The 13,520-nt window shown below is 38.9% G+C and overlaps 1 protein-coding gene across 6 annotated transcripts in view; it reads right to left on the bottom strand.

Annotated features, from left to right (window-relative positions):
* LOC140336579 (regulator of G-protein signaling 8-like) overlaps positions 1-13,520 on the bottom strand; it is a 40,045-nt gene that overhangs the window by 11,953 nt on the left and 14,572 nt on the right. Inside the window, exons 2-4 of one of the 6 annotated variants that reach the window (XM_072419786.1) lie at positions 11,251-11,358; positions 4,433-4,539; positions 429-595 (exon numbers count right to left, since the gene is read on the bottom strand). In XM_072419786.1, coding sequence (XP_072275887.1) covers positions 429-595; positions 4,433-4,539; positions 11,251-11,358 — 382 coding nt within the window. The remainder of the gene's footprint in view (positions 1-428; positions 596-4,432; positions 4,540-11,250; positions 11,359-13,520) is intronic. The other 5 variants (XM_072419787.1, XM_072419788.1, XM_072419790.1 and 2 more) reach the window with 5 other exon arrangements.

Raw genomic sequence — 13,520 nt, 5'->3', positions numbered from 1 at the left:
TTCATGTCTATTTCAACAACTTCAGTTGGCCTGTAGTCAGTTATTGTCAAGGACTACTGGAGATCAGAAAATCCTTTTTTGGTAAGTGCTACATGAAAAAGTGTAGTTGAGGAACATTGTTCCCAAGTACTTATAAGAGCTGAGCACCTCCCTGATACACTCTTGACTGTTCATCCCCCAGAAAGAGCTGGCAGGCCCCCCAACCAAGAACATCTGGATTTAGGATTGAGATGTCTAGGACAACAGAATAACGGTAGTTTATACACAATCTAACCTTCCTAGTGCCAGCTGGTTGTTTTTTCTTCTGAATAGAATCGTTTTAATTACTATATAGAGCAGTGGATTTTATCCCTCAGTAATTACAGTAGATCCGTGAAATCACAGATTTATTGTGTCATTAGTAAATACTAAAGATTACTACAGCTTACTTCTCTGGGAGCCTGAACGTCAATAAATTCTTGGAAGATACGACGAGCCTTTGCTGGCAGTTTGTTCATAGAACGGGTTTTCCTGTATTCTTCACAGGCCATCCAGAACTCCAAATTCTCCTCGCTGAATTCTGATTGCAAGAAGGCACGGAATGCAGAGCGGCCATCTAGGGTAAAAATATTCTGATTAAGCTCCGCACTAGTATACAGCTATGTACAAACCATAATATCATTAATCATACACACAAGCATGAATTTTCATACAATCCAAACAATACACAATTTGCTTATGAGTGGACTAAAATGATCTAGGGCTGACCACAGAAGGATAGGTACAAAATTCATATAGCAATTCCTATTGTCGTAAGCCAGTGCTGTACATAGTTCTATATTGAGGATATGGATTTTTCCAACAAATTTTCACTGTGAGAAGCTCTGGAGAGCCTACAGAACTGTCCAATACTAAAAGCAATTATGTTGTTTAACTTTAAATTGATGTTCTCTAATGTCTTTAGGTATCTTTATTAAAACCATTACCGTTGTCAAAAGTTCATCATAGTGCACTAAAAAACCATCAACCTCTCCACTGACGCACGTAGCTATAACATCACCTACTGGGTATTATTAGCTACAGCTAGAATGTCAGGCGCATTCAATACTGTATGCAGTGATGACATTAGACATTTAATTATATTTGACAGCTATAAGCTCTCCTGTTGCAGCTAGAAAGATATCCATTATAATACACAGATATAACATCAGATAGGTTTATAATATGAGTCTGCTATACCAACACATTCTTCTTATTAAATCATAGCTATTTTCTAGGCCAGATTTATTAGGATACACAGCCATAACATTAGCCATGTTCATTGCAAAACATAGCAATTTACAGACCGGACTATCCCACCAATTATAGTAAAATATTCAACAATACTCCTATATTACAGTAGGGTATGGCATGTGTACATTACACTGGGGAACACATTTTTTGTTGCGTTAGATCTTACACTTGTTTTTTACTAATTTTTGGGTGGTGCATCCAGAAATGACCCCAGTTTTATGCTATCACATCCAGTTTTTACGATACAGGGTCTCCTCCATTTTTGTCGAAAAACATGCAAATTTTACATACAATGGAAAAATAACGAAATAACTTGAATGTACTGTTTATTTAAATTTCTTTTGTTCATACAATGGATTTATTGTTACTCTATAACATTTTTTTTACAGTAAAACTTTTAAAACTTAATCGAGTAAGCGATTAAGGTAAAGATTTACGCTTATACCTTTTCCCTGGAGTGTTCAGTGTTAGGACAAGCCTGCTGGATGCTCCAACAATAGTCAGCCATCATATGTACATCCCATCTACCCTGATACAGTCCTTCCATGATCTTCAAATCTTCGTGGAGTCGTTCACCTTGCTCATCACTGACAGAACCAAGGTTTTCTGGGAAGTTAGAAAGATGGCTATGCAGAAAATGCACCTTGATGCTCATATTGCAACCAAGCATTTTGTAGCTCTCCAAGAGTTTCTGGACAATTTCTGTGTAATTATTTGCTTGTGTGTTTCAAAGAAGTCTTTGACAATGGCTTTGAATAATAACCAAGCACTCTTTGGATCACCCGGTTTTAGGGGAGATCTTGGAGGCCAATTCCTTTCTACCCAATGCCTCTCACAAGCTCTGCTGTCCCACATGCAAAGATAACAGGGATACTTGGTGTCCGCGTTGCTGACCAAGAAGGAAGCATACCATTTTAAGGTCAACACAAATGACCCAATTGTGTTGGTGATATTGCAACAACCCAATAACTTTCTATATGCCTGCATATTCTTTCATAAGAAAAACTGAATGGCCAGGTATGTAAAAAACTGAACATTAAACAGGTATGTAAAACTGAATCTAACCAGGTATGTTATGGCAATACACAAAGCCACTGTCAGTTCCAAAGTACTGCAGAAATGCAATTTCTCTGGTTCGAAAGTACAATACCTTTGTTCCTTTTTCAAGTAAGTTTTTCTCACGCTGTCCTGATGCTAGGAGTTCTGAAGTCTTCTTTGATAGTCCCGAATCACGTGCCAAATCACTCAACTCATGCTGATCAAATCCCTTATGAACAGAGACCTCTTCAATTTCAAACTCTTCATCATTGTTGTCACCTAGTTCATCACCATAATCATGTACTTCAAGAGAGGGTAGTGTAACGAAAACCGGTACTGGGATTTCATCTGAATCAGCCACTGGTCTTATAGCCGATGGTGGACTAGGATACTCTGTTAAGCTGCGTACACACCTGCAATTTTTCTCGTTGGAAAGGATCTTTCACGATCCTTTCCAACGAGAAAAGACTGCACGATGCATGAACGATGCTGTACATACAGCACCGTTCATGCTCTATGGAGAGGGGAGGGGGAGAGCGACGGAGCGGAACCCTGCTGCGCGCTCTCCCCTTCCCTTTCATTAGGATCGGTCGTCGTCCATCGTCCATGGATCCACCAGGACGGTCGTCGGACGATGGACGACGACCGACTGTACACACGGCAGATTTTCGCCCGATAATTGGCCGATACCGATTATCGGGCGAGAAAAATTTGCCGTGTGTACGCAGCTTTACATTTATTTTTCTTGTTATATCCTGAAGTTTTCACTATACAAAAGTATCAGTCACTGAAATGATCTTCTGGCTCTCACCAAACCATAGGTATACCAAATGGCATCTTATCACGTGTTCCCTTTGTCCACATCCATAAACCCTCAACACACTGTTTGCACACCTTATGAGGGGACCAAGACTTATCTTGATCACCAGGTTTAACTTTAAAATAATCCAAATAGACTTGCTCTACACATGTGCTGACTTTCGTGCTTTGACTGGGAATGGTGAAACTGCCACAGATATAACAAAATGAATCAGGGTTGTCTAGGCACTTACGAAGCAGAGCCAGACATGATCTGAAAGAAAGTAAATACATGTGTAAGTAGAAAAATAAATTTTGCTTATTCACTACGTAGAGCAGCGCACAACCTCTGACCACACTGTTTTGCGTGTAAATGAATAGCCTATACAAATCCACGCTAGAGTAATCACATTAATATAAGCGGTAGAGAAAAAACCTGACAATAGTAAAAAACTAACTGCACTTTCAGAATCAGCATACCTATTTTAGTGTAAATAAGCTTAAAAATTTGTTCAAAATTGTTCCCCAGTGTTATTATTTATACTGGCATAAGCGTGCCATTTCCATAATGGGTATGTTTGTGGAACAGAACTGCTTTTCAGGAGTGTAGCGTTAAGGTGGTGGGGAAAGAGCCAGCAAAGGTGACACTTGTCTAGCTGAGGAGCTGTTTAAAGTACTTGAGCAGATGGGGTGGTCATGGCGGTGGAGTTGTAACTCTCAGCAAGGAGCTAATGCTAGATGCTGGGAGAATATCTTGTATGCAAATGGTAAATGTTGGATGGGAAGAGTTGCACTATTGCTGAAGGGCAGAAGTAAGCAGCAAGGAATGAGTTGGAGGTTAGATGGCCAGTGACGGGTGAACTGTGTGCTTGGTAGTGGAATAAGACCCACAGAAAGCGATGGGGTGGGAAGTGGCTAGGTAAATATGTGAGGATTTGCTGTGACCAGAAGGTGCAGTTGCTCAGTAGGAATGAGCTCTGAGTGGGGGATGAGTTGGTTAGGGTGAAAAGAATTGTATCAAGGGGTTGTGTGAAAAAGCTGGGAGGGGATAGGGGTGAGGTGGTTGGGAAGTACTCTGACTGTCAGAGTTAGGTTCTGGAAGATGTATACAAGAATAACATAATCTGCACATAATTTAGCCAAACATCCCCTCATTGATTTTTCTCAGGGGAAAACTGATTGGTCAAGTTTAGGAACGAGCAGCTAATTGCCCCAAACTTGAATTTACAGCTGCCCTTTAAAACTAGTTTATTCCACACAAAAAATGTATAAAGTGAAATCTTGCCCAATTTTCACATATGTTACAATACTTTGTTATACTCACATTTATGAGCCAGGAGCAGATCAAATGACCGAGCCCATCGTCTAGCTTCCTCTACGGTTAGTCGTCTGTGGGAGCGAAAGATATACATAATCCTTGGTTTGTTGGTTCTAGAACACAGGGAACATTAATAAGGCTGAACTGTCTACTGGACACAAAAACAGAAGTTAAACAATGATTTCATATATTGGAGTGGATCAGAGGTAATTGATATTCCTCTGGGCCCAGGCCCAAAACATGAAGTAAATCTATATAACTTCCTATTCCTAATAAGTAGCATACCCATAAATGCAATATAAGGCATAACTTAATAGTGCAGTGCAATCTTTAGGAGATAACAGTGCATGTTTTCTAGACTATACAGGATCTATGAACTAGTGTCAGATCTCGGCCTCACAGAGGCATCCGCCGTTTCCCTTGATACCTTGCCATTCCCATATGAGGAGGTTTACATTTAAAGACATTGTTGTCAGTTTACTATAGGAATACATGCTGGTCTCTTAGCAAAGTAAATGATCTCCTTACAGGGTGTATTTCACTGAGCTTAGTAAATGAAATTAAGTTTTGATGACTTTAACTATCTAATTAATGTAAAATCACGTTTTTTAAATTTCCTTGCATATGACTGGGTACACTTTGCAAAGTGAATTTTCATCACATTTACTAGGATAACTGAACTATTCCATTGATACCCCATGATAATTCACCTTGTTATGCGGATAGCCTACATTCCTCTAGTAAATAAGCCACATTGTCAACTTCAGAACTCATACAGATCACAACATGTTACCCCTAAGAAAAAAACAAGGGGGCTTTGAGGTTTGAATCATGTTCCGAGAACATGAGAAAATTTGTCCTAGGATTGATTATTAGAGTAGGTTCCACCATGTATAAAGATTGCCTTTTTGTGGTATATTTGTAAAGTAGTGAATCTGACACTCACTGAAACATTCCTTGGTGTAGAATGTGTTTCAATGGCAGTAATGTTTCAGAAATGTTTCAGTGATGTCAGATTCACTGCTTTATAAACCCCATTGTGTATCTCAGGCAGAACAGCTGCTTCAGAAAGACTCACCTATCCGAGTTCCATTGTATGGCGCTGCCTTTTTCCTTTCTTCTCCATTCTAGAGATGATCTTCGGCCATCACAATTGGCTGTGCCGGTACGATGTAACTTCCATACAGGCAAACGGCAGTTCATTCATCCCCAGCACAAGCAAGGGAAGCCGGGATTGCAGGGTTTCCCTAGCACCAAAGCTGATGGTATGCATGCATATGTAAAGTGGGACTTTAGACTAAACTTTATGTTTTGTGTTTATATTATCAACAACTGCTATTTTATTTCATAAAATCCTTTTTTTATATATCTCAGTCTTGATAATCTTTTCCTGTCCCAAGTCTTGCATTCTCTTCTTAGTACCTCCCCAATACCAGTAAATTGACCAAAGATCCCCATGGCGCGATTACCAGGTTTTAAAAAGATTAAAAAGGCTGAAAGCAGTTTTTAGAATTATAGTTACATAATATTGCTTATATGCGATTTTATTTGCTGGGTTAAGATTTAACTTAATGAACCAAAGGCTGTATTTTACTATGCAGATAGATGCAGAGCAGACATGTTTATGGACCTGCTAGTTTAAAAAATATTCACGTATCCTATTGATGTCTATGGCTGAACCAAGTGACTTAATTGGTTCTAATATGCAAATAACTCAACAGGACAACTAATTACAGGAAACATCCTTTGTTTTCTATTTCTAAAATTTATATAAAGCAGAGGAAGTTATTACCATAACAAAACCAGAGGCAATCTGCCATAACCTACATTTCTCTGCCTTAAAGTGAAACATCCCATGTAAGTCTTCTCAGCTATTTTAAACATAATTATTCTTTCTTTTCAAAAATAAAGCTTAAGAGGACTAAGCAGTATTGTTACTGGTTAAACTTTGCTTTTTTTTAGATGGCCCAAGGTGATGGTTGCATGGTGGTTCAGTGGCTAGCATTAGGTCCCAAGTTTAAATCTCAAAAGGTTAATGTCTGGACACTCCAAAATGTTTCCTCCCACATCCCAAAAGCGGTCTTTGCCCCCAAAAAATTGATCTTAATTCGTGGTAATGATTTATGACTATGGTATGGACATTAGATTGTGAGCTCCTCTGGGGGACAGTGGCATGAACCTTGTGAAGAGCTGTGTGATATTTTGGCGCTGTATAAATAATTACGGGAGCTACGCTTTTGTCCACTGATTTTGCAATAATGAGCGGTCTTGTTCTGGCTATTTTATATATTTTTACTTACTATAAGGTTATGTACACACGTGCAAAAATTATCGTTGGGAAGGATCTTTCACGATCCTTTTCTAACGACTGCACGATGCATGAACAAGTGGTGTACATACAGCAGCGTTCTGCTCTATGGAGAGGGGAGAACAACGGAGCGGCACCCCGCTGCGCTCTCTCTCTTTTCACTTCCATTATGATCGTATGTCATCCATCGTCCGTAGATTCGCTAGTATGGTCGTTTGAACGATGGACGACGAGCGCTGTACACACGCCAGATTCTCGTCCGATATAGGCCCTGAGCTGATTATCAGATGAAAACAATTGCATGTGTGTACCTAGCCTAAGGCAGACTGGCAGTGCAGTTTTTGCCAGGATGTTCAACATTTTCATCTTCATAGGCACAATACTCCCAAAACTCAAATCTAAATAAAGTAAGAGGTAGCATGGAGAATTTGATTCATGCCTCTGCCTCTGTGCCTCCTACATGACAGCATAGATAAAGATAAGGGATTGCTCAGATTCCAATATCAGTCTCAAAGAAGAAAGTAAAATATCCCCAGCTCTGTGCAAGCTCCAAGCCATAACTTGCATTATACTAGGTTTTTTATGCCCAATGAAGTGCAGAGAGGTAAGGAAGGTCAGCATATATAAACAGCAGAGCGGCCAACAATAAAATAAACCTATTGACTTAAAAAGGGTTCATTTAAACTGTAGCCATTGTGACTTATAAAATGAGACCTTATTTGCTTATAGTAATATTACTATAAGGTTCAGCCAGTGCTAGCTATGCTCCTGTTCCTGTATAGTGCGTGCTGCTGCTTGTTGCAGATGCAGTGAAAAAAACACAGCATACAGTATTGTGTGCAGCCCACATTATGAGTCATACCCTGACAGATGTGCCTGTAAAACTACAGTATTAGCACATTAAGCTGAAGGTTAAATGATGTGAAAAGCTTAATGTTCTGCACTGTCCCAGGAGTAATGAAATACACACTCATGACATATAATTAATGAATACCGGCTTACTGCAGAAATTCAATTTGTGACACTGGGAATCACTTAAAACATTTATACATATTTTAATGAATAAACATGGTGAAGAATTACTATTTTATGGAGATAAGTGTAATTCATAAAATTATGTCCAAGGCTTAGTCTCCACAGAGATGGATGCAGAAATGTAGTGTTCAGGGCTGTGCACGACCCGTCAGCACTTCAGCTTGGAACACTGGAGGATTCAATATGGTGCAAACTGACTGATACAATGAAAATGGACCTGATATCAAATGGTTTGTGTGTACATACTAAGTATGTGTAAATGTAATGTTTACAGGCTAACTTTTTTATCACTGGAAACAATCTTTTCTGATTGTTTCCAACAACTGTAAAATGAGCACTTTACATACAGTGAGGTTCAGTACTATGTTTAGTTCTAAAAGGGGAAAAGAGTGGACAATTGCTGTATCTTCTTGCATGAGAAATTACAGTAGTCATCGCCGTTGTTTATTTAGCTGCCAGGACACTATTGGGGAACCACTGTACTAAGACTAGATTTTCACCAGAGAGATCACAATTGTTTGTCTTGGGTGAAAACTATCAAACTATTGTTATTGTTAGTGACAGATGATTGAATGATCACCGTTCTGTTCAATTGAAAGAGGAGGAGAGCAAGCTGCACCCCACTGTGCTGTCCTCCATTGGAGTACAAAATAGTTATTGAAAAACCTGAGGGGGTCAACTGAATATATGTCAGATTTTGCCCGAGGGGAGCGGGACTGTTCATCTTGGTCAAGGATTACTGTGTGTAAGTAGATTAGCACTTGCAGGTTATAATTACCTCTCAGAGAGTCCACAGTACACCCTATTTAAATGCCATTTATTCCAAAATGACAATAGCATCTTTCTTCAGGCATAACTTGGGTTCACCCTCCACTTTCAGGACTGAGATGCTGCCTCATCAGAAAGAACACAGTCATGTAAATCCAAATTTCTGTGCATTACTTCAGTTCTGTTCACAAAAATCTGCCACATATCAGACCATTCTGTAGAATTGTAAGTTTTGCTACAAAGTTTCAATGTTGCAGTCTGTTCAGTGAAGGAGAGGAGACTGAGGAACAATGTCCTTTTACATGCAGCAAATTGATGACATCATATCAGCATAAGCAAAATCACTTTACTGAAGCACAAAAACTGCCTTTTAATTGTTACAGGTACGGTTTTCTTATTATACATTGTTGTATCTAAGAAATGTATGTATGGGGATACAACCACCAGTTATTGGTTTTTATACAAGTTGTCAGTTATAAACTTGTGCTGTTATGTTATGAATAGAAGTGTTCTGATGTTCTCTGCTGGCCCACCCTAACCCCTTGCAGACCCGTATTTCAATTTGGTAATCCCAGTAACTACGCTCTCATGCCTTAGTCTTTGGTATTTCTTTTGTTTTTCCCGAGCCGTATTTTATATTCTGGTAAAACCTAATAAACAAGTTTAAACAAGAAATGTATTTATTATCAATTGTAAAATTACTGAAAAGTCTTCCTTAATGGCTGGGCCAATGCAAAGATGCAAATAAACAATAATAAATAGTACTACTCGGCTCAGCGCACACTGTTGGACCCAATGCAATTAACCAGCCTAAATTTATATATACTGTATAATATTCCAGATCAGGCATAACTTTTTTAAAAGGTTTTTCATTTATACTCTTCTCATGAAACAGCATGTTTGGAATTTAGGATATTGTTTGGATGATACATATTATCCATTTAGCCTGCAGCTTTTTTAAAATAATTAAATAATATTATTTAATTCTTAGCGGCAAGGCTCCACAATTTATTAGTCTCTAAGGATCAGATGATGTGCCAAGTATGCGATAGCATGTTGAGAAATGTGTGAATCACATGGACAAATATGCTGTGTTGTGTTTGCACCATTTCATACCTTAATAATGATTTTTGTTTACACCCCCAGCACAGACCCTGGAAGAACATTAGGACTGAACTAAATATGGAGACTGCTAATGCTGACCTACTCGAGGAAAACTTTTGGCTGCCACTAGCATCAATGCTTTGTGATTTACTGACCCAGAACAAGCATGAAGATCAGTAAGGTGTGAAAATAGTAAATGTTACTAACCACAGGACAATAATGACATGTAGGCTTGTTTTAGACATGCAGTTGCAAACCACAGAGTTAGCTGCTCCCAGATAACTAGTAGTGGCAAACTGCACTGAGGGTCAATGCATTTACACACATTACCCTTTTAGTTTGTGTTGGTGGAGCTTCCAATAACTGCCACAACCCAAAAGCAACACAACCAAAAGCAACACAACCATGTGCAAAAAGTAGTTCCCAACTGCACCTATACGGTTGACTGGCAGCATGTGTTAGTGTGATTGAGTATGTGGTACAACACCGCTGTTAAGCACAAGTGTGAAAAAGGCTTTAGTAAGCTAGTGTGAGGCCTTCATACTTTTTCACTGTAAGGTTTCTTATCACAAGTCACAAGGCAACTGTCTAGGGCCATCTACAAACTTATTTTCTTCTGCAGTAAAACAGGAAGAATGTACAATTGGTCAAAATAGTGTCCTTGTTTACAAGGGAGGATGTACTTATAGGCATTTGGTGTCTGAAGTGGTGAGAAAATGCAAATTGGCCTCCCAGTGCCTATTGTAGTTTTATTCAATGTGAACGGAAGGGTTGCCTGGAAGAGTAAAGCTGCTACTTTGCCTAGGGCCCATTTCCTACTTGGTCTGTCTCTGGCAACAGGCATCAGACTGCAAAATAAGAAATGCTAGCATAATTATGATTTTTTTAAATTTTTTGACAGGGCCATAGGCTACAGTTCAGTAGCAGTGGTTTTAGTGTTGTGCCTGTAGCCCACATCCCACAATTAGAACACCAGTGCCCAAGAACATATACTAGAAGCAAAGGTATATTTTATATGTTGCAAAGATCATAACCATAGCTGGAATTATTTTTTACCAAATCTATTTGTTCGCCATTCTGTGATTTTCATGTTACCCTCTAAAGATTTGCTGTATTTATAAATCCTAATAACTTAGAACATTAGCTCAGGCTTCGAGCTTAGTTAGAAGTCCAAGCCTTTGAATACATTGGAATATTTGAAATTAGTAATATATTACAAATATGTATACATTGCCAACATAGTAAAAGATTCATTTATTCATTCACCAGCACTGTTTGTTTCAAAACATTTACCACTTTCAAGTAGATTTTTTATTACTTGATGCAAATTGTTTGATATTCATTTCTATGAAGATTGGCTGCACTCAATCCCTTCCGCCAACTAGATCTATATTCATTGCATATGCACTGGGACTCTTAGCTGATGGACATGGCCCCTTTTTTATGACTTTCTGACTGAACAGAACAAGAATTGGTTACAATTCTGAACCCACAGTCAAATAATGAAAATAACTGTCATCTATGGAATCACAACATGTTAGATTCCTCTATATTTGTACAGCACAGACATGCAAATATCAATGCAAAAATCAAAGCAATGGCAACTTACTTAAGAGCCTGATTGTGCTTGGTGTCATATTGAAGGGTGGAGAAGTCACTCAGGGAATCTGACTTCTGTGATAGACAGCTTAGGTGAGTGCGGATTCCTCGACTCCTGCTGGGGATGAGAAGACAATAATCATGAAGTCCTTGCATACACCTACTGATACAGACAATGGATGTTAAAACTGCTATGTATATGGACAATACTATAGATAAATAGGTGCCACAACAACCATTAGGTGTTGAATTAGATGTTGATATTGTAAAGACAACACAATGGAAATTCATTATATTGTGCCATAGTGTCTGTGGGGTTTTATACCACTTGCTGTTTATACATTACAGGCTTGCCAACCCTCTTTCACAAAGCTAATCTAAAAATACTTTGGTTTCCCACAGATCTGAACCCCACCTTTAAGGCTGGGTAAAAACAGGCAGATCTGTTGTAAATGATGCTCTTGACCAACCATCCGATCAGTTCTCCAGTTCCCCTAAAATTCTGCAAATATCTGTGCAACAAACTACTCTTTCAATCCCGGATCCACGGACGATGGACGACAGCCGATCGTAATGAAAGTGAAGGGGAGATCGCGCAGCAGGGTGCCGCTCCGTCGCTCTCCCCTCCCCTCTCCATAGAGCATGAACGGTGCTGTATGTACAGCACCGTTCATGCATCCTGCACTCCCTTGTCGTTGGAAAGGATCGTGAAAGATCCTTTCCAACGACAAAAATTGGCAGTGTGTACGCAGCTTAAGGCTACGTACACACGTCAAATGATTCTCATCCAATATACACCTCAGGGCTGATATCGGACAAGAATCTGGTGTGTGTACAGAGCTCATTGTCCATCATCCAGATGACCATCCTGGCAGATCTACAGACCAGGAACGATCGTATTGAGAGTGAGGGGGAGAGAGCGCAGCAAGGTGCCACCCATTGTTCCCCCCCCCCCCCCTCCTCTCCATAGAGCAGAATGGTGCTGTATGTACAGCACTCATTCATGCACCGTGCAGTCTTTTGTCGTTAGAAAGGATTGTGAAAGATCCTTTCCAACGACAATTATTGTATGTGTGTACGTGAAAAGTGATCAGTTAAATGTGCAAGACATGAAACAGCATGTGAACTTTTGAGGTTTACACATTACACATCTGATTAACTTCCATCCAAAAGTTTTTTTTGGATTAAAAGTCAATCAAAAGTAAAATATCTGCCCATGTTTACCCAGTTTCATCCATCATTAAGCAGATGATGAAATCAAAATCATGTCGTTAATTAGATTTTAATTCTACCTAATACATCCATAAAGAATTTAATATTGGGAGAGTCAAGTAAAAGTGTTATATAGTGGGGCTTATCTAAGCAGCAAAATACTGAGAAATTGGTTGGCTACCAGTTGTCTTAATCATTGGTGCATATCCCAAGGCTCTCCATGATGTGCTACCCAGCTATGGGTGGAATGTGTTACACAAACAGTCTTCTTTCCATTTTCATCATTAGGAAGAAAATGTTTGGTAATTGCTAGCAGATATACAGCAAATTCCAACAACCAAATTGTTATCATAACAAGCACTTCCAAGGGTCAGAAAAACCCAATATCATCCTTTGGAAATAAAATTCCTAACGTAATTACATAAGCTTGTTACCTGTATGGGGGTAGTTAATTATGTGAAAAGTTACTTTGTAACAGATCGGCAGGAATTACAAACATTTTTATATAAATAAACTTGAAAAGCTGAATAATGATAGTGCCACTTTTTCTTTAGAAATGGAAGATGGCCTTACTGCAGCCATAGAACTACTTTAAAATTAGAAATGCACAATTCAGCTTAGCATTTCCTATACTTCAAGCCTTGGTTTTTGATGAATAAATCTGCAAATACATGTAATGTTGTACTGCAACATCAAATGTAGTTACCAACTCAAAACTGTCCCCCACTATGATGCATATGTAGTTGGAGACATACCAAGACATACCAAGGCAAAATCCTTAATATGATTCCCTGTATAAATATTGTGCACTAACAATCACAACATGATTAATAGGCTAGCACATATTGGACATACCGATTTCTTGGGAAAATCGTGTTTGTTAGAAAACGGCAAAGAGCAACAGCAAAAATTGGAAAGGATGGGGAAGGACTGTGGGAATGAAGTTGCAGTGCAATCTGTGTAAATTTGTCTATATGACAATCACAAGGATCAGGGTAATAATCAATCATTTGTAAAGTATTAGTTCAAAATATTTCAATTCAGAATTTTTTAAGCAAAACAAAAGTA

The sequence above is a fragment of the Pyxicephalus adspersus genome, chromosome 8 (assembly GCF_032062135.1).
Source record: "Pyxicephalus adspersus chromosome 8, UCB_Pads_2.0, whole genome shotgun sequence".
Lineage (NCBI taxonomy): Eukaryota > Metazoa > Chordata > Amphibia > Anura > Pyxicephalidae > Pyxicephalus > Pyxicephalus adspersus.
The sequence above is the reverse complement of the archived record's forward strand: the minus strand, read 5'-3'. Positions and strand labels throughout refer to the sequence as shown.